Genomic DNA, 18,160 nt, shown 5'->3' on the forward strand with positions numbered 1-18,160 from the left:
TTCTAGACATCCTAAGGATCATTTATTATGAAGAGTGCAAGAGCTAGTTCGGAGTGAAATGTCATTAAAAGATCGGTACAATTTTCTGACAAAAAGACGAAAACTGCAAAACCGGCCCTGTACGGATTCCGGCCAAACCATGGCGAACTAAGCTCTGGAATTTTACACGGATGACTACACTCATGGAGGAACATTTGGTATGAAGAAGTCAAAGGCCAATTCCGAACTCTCGGTGGAGATTCAATTGAAGGAAGAAATGAGAAGAAAGTGCGCAAATGGACAAAAAATGGATCAACGGTGGTCAACGCCGGATTCCGGACATTTCCGGCCGAGTTGGCCGGCCGAGAACATGTGTGGAGGACAAGGAAGAGCTGACTAGGGTTAGAGACTTTAGGTCTAGGTTATTTTGAAGTTCAAAATTTGAAAGATGACAAGTGGTCACATTTGTCTCCTTGTTCCCCTACACAATGACCCTTCTACCCTTACCTTTTCTCCTCTATCAAAATATCTATGGGCTTCCTAGGTCATTTCTATGTGGAGTCAAAAACTAGATCCATAATTTGTGCTTACACATTTGTCAATCACATCTAGCCCTTCATTCCATTTGATCTCCACCCTTGATTTGGATTGCCTTGGCCTTTAAATAGCCCTTCCTCTCTCCCAAAACCGTGCATCCCCTTGGCTCCCTCATTTTGGAGCATCAAAATCTCTCATTTCTCTAGTTTTAGGTTAGTTTTTCATAGCTTGTACATAGTTCTTTGAGTTTGTGTGAGAAATAGGTGTGTACGTAGGCACTTGAGTTTCACCAAAACCAAAGTTACTACACACTCTGAATCAATCACAACACTTGCTTTCACACATCCAAGCCTTTGTTCTTCTTTGTTCTTGAGTTTTGTGGATGTGTGTGGTGTTTTGGGTTGTAAAACCGAAAATCCCATACCTTGAAGCAATTCTCTCATCATTTGACATCTTTGAGAGCTAGGTGGGAGGTTGGGTAGTTCTTCTCTTTTCTCTTTCTTCTCTTTTTAATAGGATGTTCATGGCTTGTATTTGTAATAACATGTGTTGTGAGTAGTTGGATTTGGGGCTAGGGCTAGCTCTAGCCTAACTTTTGTGCAAATAATGTAAATTTCCATGTGTTTTGATGTTTATGCATGTTTTGAATCTATGGGCTTCTGAACGTTAATGCTTACGAAATGTGTTTACTAGCTTAGTCACCTAGAAAGCATGTTTAGGAAACTAATGAATCGGAAACTTGAACTTGACCACTTCTTGAATCCATGAGCATGTGTAGCCTTTAGGTGGTGGCTTAATGATTCTTACGGGAATTGTTAAGTTGCTTGAATTTCTTACTCTAAACTTAATGCATGTGTCGTGAGTTTAATTACTCTAAGGGGGTGTTAGGCTTGCGGTTCATAGCCCATGTGTGTTTTAATGAAATATAAATGGGACTAAGGTTGTGTAATTTAACTTAGCTTCACCAAAGTTTGTTAAATTGCATGATTAGTTGGTTTCTTGATAGCTTCACCAAAGCACTAAGGGGAAGTTTGTCAAAGCAAGTTATTAGATCACATATGGGTTACATTTTTTGCATGAGTAAGGTTAGATGTGATGCCTAAGTCTCTATTCTTCTCATTGATTTAGTCTCATTTTTATTTGTTTATTTTATTTTTGTACAGCTTAATTTCCTTTATCCAAATTAAAATCAATTCAAAAGCCGATTCACCATTTTACCATTGTACATATCATTATTGATAGTTTTGGCTTCCAAAGGGCCGAGACTATTAATTTGTAAAAAGATAGACTTGCATGTGTTTTCTAGGTTTATTTTCGCGGTAATCTAGCTTAGGGTAGAGTTACTCAATCCCTTGGGTACAATACTCTTATTTTTCCCCTTTACTAAAACTTGACCTCCTAATCTTGGGAGTAGGTAACATCACACAAATTTGCACATATTTTCATATTCGTGGTGCATCCAACAAGCAACATACGAAGGCATATCGAACTTGTATCTCACAGCAATTTGGTTCACAAACGCAGAAATTATAGGACCAAATTGATTTTCTCTAGAACCCTAATTCCCAAATCTGGGAAAACTAAAGAGGACAACCAGTTAGAAGACAACGGTCAATAGAGGTCTTGATTTTGAGCATGTGCGTTGTGTGTATGTGAACTTTGGGCCCGAAAGCAGGCCTAGGTTTGGGTTTGCTAGAAAAACAAGGCTTACATTTTAATAAGTTAGTGCCCTTATTTTATTTTAGGATTAATTTCAGTTTACCCCCCTGAAGTTTAGGGATGTCATCATTTCACCCCCCCCGAACTTTCAATTTCACTTTTTTACCCCCTAAACTTTCCAATTTTTGTCTTCCGTGCCCAATTTCTGCTTCGTCCAATTTGGACCGAATAATTATACAAAATAATCCTTGAAAGAGGTGAGGTTCGAACCCCTAACCTCTTTCACAACAGCCAAACTCCCCACTGCTGGAGCAAGAGCCACCATCAATATATTATCTACAAACTTCATATTTATACTCTTTTTAGGCAAGGCCGAATAATTATACAAGGTTGGAAGACATGAGGTTCGAACCCCCAACCTCTTTCATAAAAGCTCAACTCCCCACCACTGGAGCACGAGCTGCCAATTAAATATTTTCTACAAACTTCATATTTATACTCTTTTTAGGCGAGGCCGAATAATTATACAAAATATATAAATCTTAGAAGACATGAGGTTCGAACCCTCAACCTCTTTCATAAGAGCTCAACTCCCTACCACTGGAGCACGAGCTGCCCATTAAGCAATTGCTACAAACTTTTTATTTATACTCTTCTTAGGTGATAGATTTACTCTTTATATATATATATATATAAAGTTTGTAGCAATTACTTAATAGTCATGGGCAGCTCGTGCTCCAGTGGTAGCAATTACTTAATATCTCTAATTACTGCAAGTGGCCTAGTGGTTCTTGCCTAGTTGGGTGTGCTCCCCAACCTAGGTTCGAACCCCGAAGCTGTCAAAGTGGCCAGGCACTGTGCTGCAATGCACAGTTGGAGCATTTCACATGCGCCGAAGGGGTTTATCTTGGGCCTAGGAAGCCTTTGGGTTCCCCTTGACAAAGTCAAAAAAAAAAAAAAAAAAAAAAAAAAAAAAAACATAAGCCCTTGACCTCATGTGCCATGAACTTTAAAACTCACCTCATGACATTGGAATTAGCACTGTCTCAGTCAAAAAATTGAGAATTATTGACAAAAATTTCTTCATCGGTACTTATGACATAACCGCATTTTTCAAGTCCCCACTTATGTGGTTTGTGTGGGCCATAATGAATTTATGCAATAGTTTGTGGTCGGGACCCATCTAATACGATATTAAACTTGTAATAAAATTATAATTTACATTCATAATGATCGACCACATTTTCTTACGCTTTTGGAGGCGAATGACTTTCAAGTTTCAACCTACAAAATTTGAAATTAGAAGCCTCCAAACCATCATGAAGGTTGGCCTAATCCTCTCTCATATTTTCTTTCATGAAGTAGGTAACAGACTTAAAGAAAATGAAAAATTAAGTATCACTTAATATTTAAGATGTATGAATAAAACCATTCTATCTATCTCGAAGAAAAAAAGGAAAAGAAAAACTTATGTATAAATAAATAAAGAAAATAGAAAAAACATGGCTACCGCCATAATTTAGCAAGTAGCTAGACAAGTAGAGGCATTAACAGAAACTAGAGGGGGACCTGTGTTTTTTTTTTTTTTTTTGTCCGCGAAATTACTAAATTAGCGCAGTCTGTGGATCCCAAATCCAACCCTCCCCAGCTTTGCTCTTGCTTACACTTTACCACCACCCAATTAGGGTTTCTTCGCGCCCAAATCAGGTCCATTTCTCTCTCTCTCTCTAGCTCTGATTACTTGGTATGGAATCTTGAGCAATAGGGATTGTGGTTCTCTGAAGCTGAGAGCTAGTTAAATTTTTAGTCTTTGCGTTTTGTATTGGGGAGTTTGAGGTTTTGGTTGAGTGTGTGAAATTGGGTGATTGATGTTTGCAGGGTAACGTGGGGTGGGGGTGGAGTGTCGAGATGACGATGAATGAGCGGAAGACCATTGATTTGGATCAAGGATGGGAGTTTATGCAGAAGGGGATCACAAAGCTCAAAAACATTCTAGAAGGATTGCCGGAGCCTCAGTTCAGCTCCGAGGACTACATGATGCTCTACACGTATTCTTCTCTTTGCTCTTTTGTTGCTGTTGTTTGGTTATTAACATTGGTCATTGGATGCTGCAAAGTTAGATGGGGTTCATTGTTTTTTGTGATTGTTTGCAGAACGATATATAATATGTGCACTCAGAAGCCGCCGCATGACTATTCGCAACAGCTCTACGACAAGTACAAGGAGTCTTTCGAAGAGTACATTAGTTCCATGGTGAGGAGGAATTTAGCTATTTTTGCCAATTCTGGACACTCCTAATGACATGTGTAGTCTCCTTCTCGACTAAGGTTTAGTTTGGCCAATGCTCTGTCAGTCTGTCCTATCTTATATGACTTAGCGACCTATTAGAAGTGGTTGTATGTGAATCAGATTTTCAATGCGACATGTGTAGTCTGGGCTAATGTCAGCCTTCCCCAGAAGCTTGTGTTGTTTTGAGATGTTGGAGAATGTGTTATTTATTTGTGGATGCTCGCTCTTCCTGTAGCCTTTGTCTAATCTAGTTTAATTTTATGTGTTTATGACATTATGATCAGGTTTTGCCATCTTTGCGAGAGAAGCATGATGAGTTCATGCTAAGAGAGCTGGTGAAAAGGTGGGCAAACCATAAGATCATGGTTAGGTGGCTCTCCCGTTTCTTTCACTATCTTGATCGCTACTTTATAGCTCGGAGGTCACTTCCACCCCTGAATGAAGTTGGACTTACTTGCTTTCGAGATCTTGTAAGTCATTATTGAACCCTAATTGGCCATTTTAAATCTTGCTTTTTGGGGGGGGGATTCTTTTATTTGCATCTTGAATAACTGCCCAATCTGGATTCTCTCTTACCATTCACTGCTTGATTTTCTGTAGTCGCTCTCTTATCCCATTCCCAAACCTTTTATTGGTAAACTTTGGATGAAAGACCCCATACCTGAACTGCTTGAGTGATCTTATTTTCATGTATTACATCTAATATACTGTGGAAAATAATTCTGATTTTCAGGTCTACCAAGAATTAAATGCGAAAGTGAGAGATGCTGTAATCTCTCTGGTATGTTTTCAAGTGTCTTGATATGCATGTTATAGCAGTGAAGTTGTCATATCAGTTTACTTGACAAAATCTCTTCAATTCAGATTGATCAAGAACGGGAAGGAGAACAGATTGACAGAGCTCTGTTGAAAAATGTGCTGGATATATTTGTTGAGATTGGCATGGGGCAAATGGACCACTATGACAATGACTTTGAGGCAGCGATGCTTAAAGACACTGCCGCCTATTATTCTCGGAAAGCTTCCAATTGGATCTTAGAAGATTCTTGTCCAGATTATATGCTAAAGGTAAGGTTTGTTATATTTGATATATGAGGTCAATGTAGTTGTCTATATGAAATATTTTTCACTTTTTTTTTTTTTTTTTTTCTGGGAATTCCAGGCAGAGGAATGTTTAAGGAGGGAGAAAGATAGAGTTGCTCATTACTTACACTCCAGTAGTGAGCCTAAGCTACTTGAGGTTTGTTTCTGTACTTTGCTTTAACTTCACATTGTATTCATACTCATGTTATGGGAGGTGACAAGGATACAATTATATGTTAAATTTGAAATACTGACTATATAAATTGCCTTTTTACTTACTGTAGAAAGTTCAACATGAGCTATTGTCTGTATATGCAACTCAGCTTCTGGAGAAAGAGCACTCTGGATGCCATGCACTGCTTCGAGATGATAAGGTGACTTTTGAAGATGTTGAAATTTAACCTTTGTTGATTAGATTGAACAAAGCCTTGAAAACAGACAGATATTCAATATTTCTTATCATTTGTTTTGTCTACTCTAGGTGGATGATTTGTCTAGAATGTTCAGGCTCTTTTCTAAGATACCTCGAGGATTGGATCCAGTTTCAAGTATATTCAAGCAGGTTTGTAGCTTTCGATGCTCCCTTTAATTTCCTGGGTTAACAAATTCTCTGTTGTGTAGCATACATTTTCCTTGTCTTTAGTCTTTTTAAATAATCGGTGTCCCCTGATGCAGCATGTTACTGCTGAAGGAACAGCCTTAGTCAAACAAGCTGAAGATGCAGCAAGCAACAAGAAGGTCTGTGCCTTGTCCATCTTTTCTCCAATTAATTAATCTATTCTATGTGTCTGCTGAGAAGATTTTCCACTGAATACTGTCTTGCGGCTCTGAATTTGTTGAAGTTCTAGTAGAGCGGCTCCTGTGGGGGAAATAATAAACAGGGTTAGATAGAAAACGCATAATTTTCTATACTTTTTTTCAAAAATTTTCTCTCACGGAATAATAAGATTAACTTTATAGAAATTCTCTTTTCATAAGAACTGACGGCTCTTTTGGACATTAATAGATTAATAGATTCTATGAATTCTTCTGTAAAGCTGGAAGGATTGTTTTTTTTGTCCATTTGGCCAACAGGACAGTGTTTTTATGATATCACTTTGTTCCGTACAATTTTTTGTGCATGCCCATCGTAATGACAGTTAACTGTAGTTGAATGCTGACATTTCTCCCTCCCCAGGCAGATAAAAAGGATGTGGTTGGTCTGCAGGAGCAGGTAATTTGATGGAAATTGTAAATATGGAATTTTACAGGAATGGTATCCATAAGGGTAAACTAATATGATTGTGCACCTCAGGTTTTCGTTAGAAAAGTGATTGAGCTTCATGACAAGTACCTAGCATATGTCAATGATTGTTTCCAAAACCATACCCTTTTCCACAAGGTTTGTGTCTAGCTGTGAGAATGTTGTTGTTATTAGACTCGCTAATCACTTCCAACTATCGTGCATATTGACGCTTTTTGTTATCTGTAGGCTCTCAAGGAGGCCTTTGAGATCTTCTGCAACAAGGGTGTTGCTGGAAGCTCTAGTGCAGAACTACTTGCTACTTTCTGTGATAACATTCTTAAGAAAGGTGGTAGTGAGAAATTGAGTGACGAAGCCATTGAGGACACACTCGAGAAGGTCTGATCTCTTGATGTGCCATTTCATTTCATTGTCTTCTATGAATCTGTGGCTTTCATCTTTTCTTTTGATAAACAATGTTTTATTAACAAAGGTTAATCAAACTGCAGGTAGTAAAGCTGCTGGCTTATATTAGTGACAAAGACCTTTTTGCTGAATTCTACAGGTACTAGTGTTTGTTGCTGCTTTCTTGCTTTTAGTCATATATCTCTCTTTGTATATACATATATTTCAGGAAATGGCTCATGGATGATTATATATGGTTTGAAAAGTGATTTACATCTTGACTAATTTTAGATTGTATATGGCTGACAGGAAAAAGCTTGCTCGACGTCTTCTTTTTGACAAAAGTGCTAATGATGACCATGAGAGATGTATATTGACAAAATTGAAGCAACAATGTGGTGGTCAGTTCACCTCAAAGATGGAGGGGATGGTCAGTTGCCTTATCTAATCCTTTTGTTGTTTTGAATGTTTAGTACACTTGTTTCTGATATCTAACGAAAAATGAAATTCTTTGATTTCTTCCAGGTTACAGATTTGACGTTAGCAAAGGAGAACCAGACCAACTTTGAGGAATACCTCAAAAATAATTCGCAGGCAAATCCTGGGATTGATTTAACAGTTACTGTGTTGACTACCGGCTTCTGGCCAAGCTACAAGTCTTTTGACCTCAACCTTCCAGCTGAGCTGGTACGCATGGATTCTGCTGCCATTTGTTATTTCTGCTGGGTAAAGTATCTTAAGGCAGTTGCTAATCTTATCTATTGCGCTTACTTTAGGTTAAGTGTGTTGAGGTTTTCAAGGAATTCTATCAAACGAAGACAAAACATAGAAAGCTTACGTGGATGTATTCTCTGGGTACTTGTAACATAAGTGGGAAATTTGAACCAAAAACCATAGAGCTTATCGTCACGACATATCAGGTATGTACAGCAGGTTGTTATTACTTTCCTAATCTGTATATCTTTTGTATTTATTTATGGGTTGTGTGGTACAGATTCTAGTTGACATTCTCTTATTTCTAAGACCGACTATTCTTCATTTTACTTTAGGCTGCAGCTCTGCTGCTATTCAATACCTCAGATCGATTGAGTTACTCGGAGATCATGACTCAATTAAATTTGACTGATGATGATGTTGTTAGACTGCTCCACTCCTTGTCATGTGCCAAGTACAAGATCCTTAACAAGGAGCCAAACACAAAAACCATCTCGCCTACTGATTTCTTTGAATTTAACTCGAAGTTTACTGACAAAATGAGGAGGATCAAGGTACTCACATCTTTCACAGTATCTTGTTCTCGTCTTGTCTTCCAGTTTACTGCTTTATGTGAATGATCAATTATCGCTGTATTTAATATGTAGATTCCTCTTCCACCTGTGGATGAGAAGAAAAAGGTAATCGAAGATGTAGACAAGGACAGACGGTATGCCATTGATGCTTCTATTGTGCGTATCATGAAGAGCCGTAAAGTTTTGGGACATCAGCAGTTGGTAATGGAGTGTGTGGAGCAGCTTGGTCGCATGTTCAAGGTTCTTGTTTACTTATTTTTATCCCCCTTGTATATGATCTAATACCTTTTCCCTTGGTTCCAAACAGTGGAGTTGATTTATTTTCCCCTCTCTTATTTCAGCCGGATTTCAAAGCAATAAAAAAGAGGATTGAAGATTTAATCACAAGAGACTACTTGGAAAGGGATAAAGAGAACCCCAATATGTTTAGGTACTTGGCCTGATGTGTTTTATCTTCAAATGACATTGTACCTATTGCTTCTGTAATTAGCACAGCAAGCAGGTCAGGTGGGTGGAAGAAATGGCCCAATCACTTGTAAATTTCAATGCGTCTGTGACTGAAGTGATTGCCTAAAGGAGCTGAGAGAGAATGCTTTGTACATTTTGCACTTGGAGCCAGGTATGGATGGCTAGACCACCCTTGGCGATGAAATTTGTATCGACTTCATATTATCCTCCCATGCACCATGACTGCTTTATATCTTTGTTTAATTAACGCATTCCTCAGTCTTGACTACTTCACCTCTCGTTTGTTAATCATTTCTTTGCCCTGCTGGAAGGAAACATGTTGCAGTTATGGTATTTCCCATCGACTTGTTCTTTGATCATCAATTGTGAAGCTCCAGGGGGATGCTTTGTCTTGATTTCGAAGTGCATGGCTCGTAAAAACTATGAATGTGCCTATAATCACTTCAATATGATTTCCTTCCTGTTTCATGAGTTGTTTGGCCCCGTCTTGCTATTATTTTGGACAATGGTGTTTTCATGTTAATATAGTAAAGATTAGGGACTTCAATTGGAATGTTCACAGAATCACAGTGAATGTTTGTATTGTAATCCATAGACATTAGACAGCGATGAAGGTATATGCCCTCGTGCTTCCTATTAAAGAATGAAGCATGCTGCTTCAAAATCTCACTGTTGTTGACATTGTTTTAGCTTTGGAATAAGAGTATTATATTATTATTTTTTGATTAAATAAATAACTCAATATACAACAACTAGTGTATTGTGAGTTGAATTCACGACCTCCAACTTATAAATAGTAGATTTATGTCAAATGGTACTGAACAACATTATACTTTTTTTAGTAACTCTTCATCTGGGTCCTTTTCATTTTTATTATTTCACTAAAGTCCTTTATTTTAATTTTATTTTCTTTATGAAGAGAACTTCTATTCACAGTTCCCTTATTTCTATTTCGACCTCTCACAGTATTTTTTACTATTATACTTCCAGTTTTGCCCTTATTGTTTTCTCTCTACACCTCCCTTCCTGGTTCCTACCTCCACTACACACGGACACCCACTTCATCCCAAGTGATTTGTCTCCCCGTCCCAAGTTATTAACTCCTCTACTTCTATAGAAGTATAGAAGTAACCGAGAGAACATTAACATCATCCTATTTTGTCAAAGGCAACTTAAAAGTATGAAACAGAGCACATTTTTGAGACCTAGAGAATTCCAAATGAAACAAAGCAATATGTTTAAACATTTATGTCCATTTCTTCTAGAGCTTTGACTTTGTTTCTCAGATTGGATGTTCGCAACTAGTGCTAATAAACTTGAAATATGGAATTCTGCAAATAGAAAATCCTTTCAAAACTCAATTTGTTTGACGCAAAGGTTTGGAGTTACTTTTTTTTTTTCCCATTCAGTTTGCAAGGACAAAATAGGAGGTAAGAATGAAGCTCCCCTTTATAAAAGAGAAGTTAGGTAAAAGCTTCCCAAAACTAGTTAATTGAGGTTTTCCCGTTTAATACACGTACTCATTCCGTTCTTTGTACTTTTGAAAAGATCGATAATTTTCCGTATTTTTTAATTCAAACTAGAATTTAAAAATTAATTTATTAGAAATATTTTGTTAGATATTTTAATTAATTATTAGATGAAATTATCCGAATAATATTTATATATTGAAAGTTTGGTATCATTTCAAACCTGAATCTGGGGAAGTGGAAGTATCTTTCGGTAAAATATGAATTGCTGGCATGGTCATAACATATATTGAAAGGAGAAAGCTAGCATTAGTACGCAGTGGCTGACAGCCGTTAATTGAAATGTGGTACCCATCAATCAACATGTACAGTTCTTTGTTGGCAAATGTCAGCTGAAACGTAGAAAACACTAGTGCTCATTTCGTCAGTTTCAGACTCACAGAATCAAATCAAAACATAAGCAGCAGCTGTGATAAGACAACATGATCGACAAAGTTGTGATTATACTTCCAACCAGCAAACTTCAGTTGAATCTTCATTTGGTTCTCCTTGCTGTGAGATATACCATTAAACCAATGGCTAATTGTGTTACAGATTTTTCGTTTCTACATGGTCTCTGTATTTCTGAGCCAAATATCACAAGCCAAACAACACAAAAGGGTCAGAAAAGAGGGTGAAATTTCAGGTTGTTCGTTATGGACTTTAGAGTATGAGTTTTGGGTACCTACACACAAATTATAATTTACAAAAGCAAGTTTCTCTGGGACGTTCAAGTTCAATGAATTTTTCATACCAACAATATGCCAAATTGTGCAAATGATAATGGAAGTGACAGAAGCAAAACCAACGGTTGTCTATTCATTCCCAAACCACACCACCCCCCCCCCCCCCCCCCCCTCACTAAACACCCCCCTTCTCCCTCCCCTACACTAAAGTTGGAGCCCCCCAAAAACACCCCCCCCCCCCTCTCTCCCTCCCCTACACTTATCAGTTCTCATAGCTTCCTCCTCCCATTGGTGCTCACTTTTTCAAAAGCTCTTCCCATTCTTATTTCAAATAACTAGTTTAATCAGGTTTGGCATTTGCAACTTATAAAGTGATTCAAACTTGGATCTGGGGACCCATTTGCTGAGATCACTTCTAAATTCTCCAATTCTCCAACCAACCAAAGAGTTCGTTGAAAAGGATGCTTAAAATATGCCTTGGGGAGAAAAGGACGGCCGGGGGTGAAGATCCCACAATTGCTGATGGTAATGGAGAGTTAGAAACAGCACGAACTTGCGTGAGCACTTGGTCTTTTAGTTAGTGGGATTTTCATTTGTGTCAAATCACTCAAATGTCACGAATGAGGTCAGTCAAGCTCACGGTGCTCACCCATTTAGCTCCTCATGCATGTGTCAAGCTAATTAAGACTCCGCCAATGTCCCAAACTCGAAGATTTTATCGATCGTGAAACTTTGATGCTTTTCAACAGTGCTGGATCTATAATTTTTCGTCATGAGATCAAGTTTAAGTAGGGTCATAGTTACGTAAAATGAATGATCTAGCTATCTAGGGTTAGATGCATTTCATCTCATAGTTCTTCGAGTGAACAACACGTGTGTTTCTTGTTACACCATTGCAATATCTTTTATCAAGCATGAACAAGCACTAGAGAAATGAACATAACAAGTTCATGGGATCGTTAGTTCATCCCCTTGACTCTACGGGATCTGCCCGCGGGCTTGTTCAAATTACTTCAGCTCTCTACCCTTAATTTGACCATTTAATTGAATTATTCATGATATATGATATTTTCTACTTATGTTTTGTGTTTATATTGTAGCTGTATACTTGTGTTCATAGACATTGAGCAGGGTTGAAAACTAACTCTATGGTTTATAACTTTATATTTAAGGAATAAAAATGAGTTGATTTTGGTGCTACGCACATATTGACCGTGAAAACACAGATCGGGCTACAACGTACAAGACCTTCAATACCCTATTGTACTTCCTCACAGCCATATGTACTACTTGCTACTCTATGAAAAGAAGTTTCTGATGAAGGGTATTGAATAAGTTTAAAAGATCTAAAATTAACATGGAAATTAAGTGAAAACAATTAATGGAACTGATTCTAAAATCTATGGACTGATGATGAAATATGGGCGCAGTGGTAATGAAAAATAATTATTCTATGTTCCTCTAGCCTCAAACCATACCACTTTTGATAGCTAATTATTAGTTTATTCCACTAAACAAATTGCATCATGAATGGCCTTGTAGTCATTTTGTACGTTGTTCAAGTTTGCACATGTCATATTTGTTGTGGAGGGTAAATGTTTCCCCAACTTTTCATAAATTGATTGCATATACCTTCCTTTACTAATAGGTCTCTTCTTTTATTGAGCTTCAGCAATTTCTTATTTACACTGAACTTTGTGGGGGGCTCAACAATCATAAAATATTAACCCTTGTTTCCTCTGTTTACCTCAGCTCTCATGTCATGCATAATGTTTGAGCTTTACTTTGTGCCTAGTTGTTACCACTCACATACCATTTCAGCTTTGAATCACCAGAAAACCCATCACAACTTGCTCAGTGCTTCTGCCTTCCTTCCACACTAATAATGTCTTCCTTCCACACTAATAATGTCGAACAACAAAAATACAGACACATGATTTTAATGGGCCTCTCTTCTTTCCCACCATTGAGAAAAAGCTGCCTCTCTCTCTCTCCAGCAATGGAACACCGATAATTTTGTCCATCTTCTTTTTTGGATTATTGAAGAATTATGGGTTGGTTGCTGGTGTTGGATTCCTGCATATGATTGCATGCTTGTTTCTATATTAAGAATCTTATAGAGGGGAACAGTAAAAATTGTCATTTTTATGTTTTACTTCTTTGTCTTTTTTTTTTTTTTTTCCCTTATGCTTGTTGGCATCTCACACTGCCTAAATATTGAAATATACACATGTGCATGACCCTCGCTAAATTTAAGACAATTGTGGGCGAAATACTCTAATCCTATGATAAGATCGTCGGGGTACTGGTATAGGGGAGCATCGAGTGAGTTTAGGACATGTGTCTTGAGTACTTTTAAAATTAATGGCATATGGTAACATGAGTCTCTCTACTTATAATCAGAGAAATTCTACAATATGTTAATAAATGGGCAAATGACATATATATATTTACTACTTTTAAAATTTAATTACTCAAATGAGAACGTACCTTACTCTAACGAGGACCTTATTTACTTTAATTAGGAATTTTAGAATTTTTTCTAATTACTTATTTTACTCTAACGATGACTTTATTTACCTTAATGATGACTTTTTTTTAATTACCACATTAGTCTTCAAAATTGTAACACAATTCTTTAAAGTGATAAAATATTACATAAAATAAAACATGTAGAGAAATGTTAATGTACCATACTCTCAAATTATGACATGACTCTCAGATCTCACTATGTTCCTAAAATGATACACGACCAAGTGAACCCCATGGATACAGATTGAGAGTCAAGACTCAAGACCGTGTGTTTCCCTAGCGGGAGGGGAGTTTTTGAGCGACTTATAGCACTGGAACCGAGTTGTAGCATAAATTTACATCACCCAAATATAATTAAAGATATGGTGTATAAAAACATGAGCCTCTCCACTCATAATTAATTATTTTGAGCTTGATGCCTCAAGTGTAACAATGCTCAGTAAAATAAGGTCATAAGAAACGAGCACAATTTTGGCAGGAAAGGTTCTCCTCCTTTTTTTTTTTTTTTTTTTTTGTGTTCTGTTCCGGCTAATGACGAGAGGTTTGTAGACACAAATACCCCACGAGCTTCCATTAACTGTTAGCCTTGTTATACAAATATGACTTACACATAAACATTGCATCCCATTAACTTAGGCTACTTTTCACAACATTCGTACTCCACCAAATATTTGGTCTAAATTCCTATTTACAAGATTTGGGGAACTAAAATATATACACTACATGGGTTCTTCCTGGTTTGAACTTCTGCTTTGAATCTTGGCAAACTCGAGTGTTTTTTTTCCTTGCAACTTGTTTGTAACATAGTGTTTGCTGTACTCTCCATGATTGTATCTTCTATACTTGCATGGAGTGTTTTCATCCAGCAGTTCTTGCACAGGTCCAAGCTCTACCTCATAGCTAGGAGCATAAAATGTGACGATTGAAAGCCTATCTTTCACCTTGTGAGTCACTGCTCTATGCTCCACACTCTTATAGATCCCATTTGTAAGAACCTGTAATCACTTTGATGTCAGTTAGAAAATGGACAATAATTAAAAAAGAACTATATAATAAGGTTAATTCAGATATCTTCTCACTTCTATGGTGTCCCCAATGTTGATCACAAGAGCATTGGGAATAGGCTGAACAGGTACCCATCTGTCATCTTTGAGGATTTGAAGTCCTACTGAGTTGTCCTTCCCTTGCTGCAGAACTGTCAGGGCACTCCCATCTGAATGTGGGCTTAGGCCTAAAACAAGGTCAGGTCTTGAACATGGAGGGTAGTAGTTCATCCTTATGGCTTGAACAGCCTCCCCAAACATCTTTTCAAAGATGTCACCTTGCAAGCCGAGGCTCATGGCAATGTACTTCAACAGATTCTGGCATAGTTTCCTCACTTCTTTTGAATAGACCTCTACAGTTTCACTGGAGGGGAATAATAAATAAAGAAAAAAAAAAAAAAAAAGAAGAAGAAAAAGGTTTAGACTTTATTAGATATATTCACTTTAGTGAAAACAAAAGACTAAAAACTAAATTTGAAAATAAAGCAAAAACTTTTACCTGAACTTTTCTGGTTTTGTTGGCCATAGTATTGGGTTCCTTATAAACTTAGGCTCAACCCCAAGAGCAAACATGTTGCACCAATCAAGTTTTTGGTCCTCTGATAAAACAAAAGCTTGTCCATATCCTTGAACAGTTCCAGGAGCCATTGGATACTTCTGTTTCTCTGCTAAAGGTAGCATGAAGAAATCCTGGGCTACCTTCTCTATACTCTCAAGCAGACTCAGATCAATCCCATGACTTACCACCTGCATGCATATCGTGGTCAAAGTTGGAGCATCCAAACTAAAACTAATGAGCAATAGCTCGAGAGAGGCTCATGATCTTACATATTGTAATGCAAAGCTTAAAAATCCCCGACGCGGGTAATTAAATAGCGAAATATGTACCTGAAAAAATCCCCAGTCCTTGCAAGCGGTTGTGAGATGAGAGATTTCAGTTCTGAGTTCATCTGTGTTTCCACTGGAAAGCTTAGAGAAATTGATAGTGGGAATGTCACTAGAGGATGGTATAGCAGTGGCTACAGTTGTTGGTCTCTCAGTTTTGTCCCTTACAAATCTTTCAGGAATTATGGTGGGTTTAGTCTTTCTCAGCTCTTGGACATCATCAATGTGACCAACCTTAACAGGAGAAATGGGAATTGGGGCCATGGAAGCAGCAGAGTTTGAAGCTAACAAACTAAAGCAAATTCTAATCAACTAGTTCTCTTTGGTAGTTCAACTCTCACATGCCTGTATTAATTTATAGGCACAGAAAAGCATAATTTAGGCACTTTAGTACTTGGGGAATACTATTTAAAATTGCAATTGTCACGTCTAATATTGGTTGTAGCTTGTGGGGACTTTATGCACTTTACCAAGTTAAGACGTTGAGTCATGCTCTTATATGTAGCCCTCGAGATCCTAGAATATCAACCAAAAGACCAGTGGTTAAATAGGGGAGTTTATGGGAATAATACGTTGGATCTCATTAACTAATTAAGATCTAGTTAGCTGACATATTCAAATGGCATAAGTGCTAAAATACACCCTAAATTTGACAATAATTGTCAATTTACACCCTCAACTTACAATTGTAAAAATTAACTCCTAAACTTGGCGAAAACTGTCGATTTGCATCTCCTCCGTCAAATTCAACATTTTCCATCCAAATATAAGGGGTAATATGCTCATTTTATATTTATTTCTTTGAATAATAAAAATAAATTAAAAAAATTCTTTAGAGGGAGATTCATGTCTTTCCATCTACTTATTTATTTATTTATTTTTATTATTCAAATAAATAAATATTGTACAAAATTACTCGATAATAAAATTCTAGACCAGTAGATGAATGAGATCCAAAACTTAAAAGTTAAAATAGGCGAAGATTTTGATTTAAAATATTAAATAAAACACAAAATTACAACAAATAAGGTAATCGAAATTCGAAAGTAACGTCAGCTCATGAACTGTGTCAATAAAAATCTTTGTTTTTTCTGTGGAGTACCTACTTTGTACTTACTATATGTGGTGGTGCCTTGATACATCCAGATTGTGAACATGTGAAGCAATAAGTTTTGTTTTTCTGTAAAGAGAAAGGAATCTAACAGTGGTGGTGGTTACGCATTACGCACATTCAATTGTCTCTTATTGCAGACTTTTTTGGGCCCTTTGGGGAGGTAAGTCAGGACGTCAGGTAGTCCTAGACGCCATTCTGGATTCCCATTACATGTCTTCATTTTTTCAGACCAAAATCCAGTGTTGTCATATCTTTGTCCACCCTCCTCTTTCTTCAAACCCTAGCTGACCCTCAGACTGTATATCAGTAAATATGGTTTCCAGGATACTTAAAGAAAGCCATAGAAAAGAAAAAAAATTACTAAGCATGTAGTTCCATGCTACTTAGTTACTGCTTAATCTGCCATGAAAGAAATAGCAAGCGGTTTATTTTGGTGAAGGACGTTTAAGAGAATATATAAAAAAGTATAAGAGCTAGAAAATATTCTGAAGCAATTATAGAGATGAATACTATGCAGTGCTGCGCTCATTAGTGACGGCTTTTCAAGTATGCATGGACAGGAACCTACCATTAAAACATGGTGCATGTTTCTTTTAGAAAAGGTAGGAGACTTGCGCACCATGAATTTTCAATATATTATATATGTCAAGGAAATGATTAACCTTGTTTTTTATGCAAGCATAGTCGGTCGACCAAAATGTTGGAGAGGAAAGATCCCACATTGGAAAAGTGACAAATAAAATATAACTTATAAGTGGGTGGCTCTTACCCAATTGTACCGAGGCCTTTTGTGATTAAAACCCAACACCTAATGGGTGGTTAAGTTGGGACAGTATCGGTACAATGGTGGTCCACGGGCCACACTTGTCGCTGTTTAACATGGTATCAGAGCGGGTCCCTCTCCAATTAAGTCTCCAATTATCATGAGCCCGAATTTGGGTTCCTTATATTTGCCATCGGAAAATTCCGATTGCCTTTTGTGATTAAAACCCAACACCTAATGGGTGGTTAAGTTGGGACAGTATCGGTACAATGGTGGTCCACGGGCCACACTTGTCGCTGTTTAACACAAAATTCAGATAAGGTCGATCTAAAAAAAGGTTATGGAGTGTGTTCAATTGAAAGCATACTGTCTAGTTACCTAATGAGCAGCCAAATCACCTAATCTCATAGTGTAAGACCATAATTACAACTACAAGAGAGGAAGGTAAACTCTTCGAGGAGACAATGAGCTTCTATCTGATTCGAGTATTCAACAGTCTGTAACAATTCAGACTTCTACAAACTCCCTATATTCCAATGCACCACCAATTATCTCATAAATTGCTGTCACGAGATTCAAAAAATTAAACTTTGCACGTTAGGCATTTGATGAAATGTCTGAACCAAACTTTGTGTGTCATAAACTTCACTTATTTATACCTACGTCAGAAATCGTAACCCCATGGATCTGTAGCTCTT

General features: G+C 37.3%; 2 protein-coding genes across 2 annotated transcripts; one reads left to right on the forward strand and one right to left on the reverse strand.

Moving 5' to 3' along the window:
- The first annotated feature begins 3,720 nt into the window (after positions 1-3,720).
- On the forward strand, positions 3,721-9,204 carry LOC133709261 (cullin-1). Its single transcript, XM_062134940.1, has 20 exons — positions 3,721-3,882; positions 4,054-4,223; positions 4,329-4,428; positions 4,749-4,934; positions 5,198-5,245; positions 5,329-5,532; positions 5,627-5,704; positions 5,832-5,921; positions 6,029-6,109; positions 6,223-6,285; positions 6,725-6,760; positions 6,842-6,928; positions 7,019-7,168; positions 7,279-7,334; positions 7,484-7,604; positions 7,700-7,861; positions 7,951-8,094; positions 8,224-8,442; positions 8,536-8,703; positions 8,805-9,204. The coding sequence occupies exons 2-20, from the start codon at positions 4,084-4,086 to the stop codon at positions 8,904-8,906; spliced, it is 2,235 nt and encodes a 744-aa protein (XP_061990924.1). The 5' UTR covers positions 3,721-3,882; positions 4,054-4,083; the 3' UTR covers positions 8,907-9,204.
- A 4,960-nt stretch (positions 9,205-14,164) lies between these two features.
- Positions 14,165-15,924, reverse strand: LOC133710428 (protein SRG1). Its single transcript, XM_062136495.1, has 4 exons — positions 15,589-15,924; positions 15,200-15,447; positions 14,737-15,064; positions 14,165-14,652 (listed from the first exon to the last, which is right to left on the reverse strand). Exons 1-4 carry the CDS (start codon positions 15,847-15,849, stop codon positions 14,377-14,379), a joined length of 1,113 nt encoding a protein of 370 aa, XP_061992479.1. The 5' UTR covers positions 15,850-15,924; the 3' UTR covers positions 14,165-14,376.
- Between the last annotated feature and the right edge of the window lie 2,236 nt (positions 15,925-18,160).

The sequence above is a fragment of the Rosa rugosa genome, chromosome 5, assembly GCF_958449725.1.
Source record: "Rosa rugosa chromosome 5, drRosRugo1.1, whole genome shotgun sequence".
Classification (NCBI taxonomy): Eukaryota; Viridiplantae; Streptophyta; class Magnoliopsida; order Rosales; family Rosaceae; genus Rosa; species Rosa rugosa.

What these genes read in the sequence shown, in the direction of transcription:
- LOC133709261 (XM_062134940.1), top strand. Translation starts at nt 4,084, where the DNA reads ATGACGATGAATGAGCGGAAGACCATTGATTTGGATCAAGGATGGGAG. An exon ending in AAGAGTACATTAGTTCCATG is followed by an intron (nt 4,429 to 4,748) that starts GTGAGGAGGAAT and finishes CATTATGATCAG; the next exon opens with GTTTTGCCATCTTTGCGAGA. An exon ending in TTATCGTCACGACATATCAG is followed by an intron (nt 8,095 to 8,223) that starts GTATGTACAGCA and finishes ATTTTACTTTAG; the next exon opens with GCTGCAGCTCTGCTGCTATT.
- LOC133710428 (XM_062136495.1), bottom strand. Translation starts at nt 15,849, where the DNA reads ATGGCCCCAATTCCCATTTCTCCTGTTAAGGTTGGTCACATTGATGAT. An exon ending in AGGACTGGGGATTTTTTCAG is followed by an intron (nt 15,448 to 15,588) that starts GTACATATTTCG and finishes ATATGCATGCAG; the next exon opens with GTGGTAAGTCATGGGATTGA. An exon ending in ACAAAACCAGAAAAGTTCAG is followed by an intron (nt 15,065 to 15,199) that starts GTAAAAGTTTTT and finishes ATTCCCCTCCAG; the next exon opens with TGAAACTGTAGAGGTCTATT.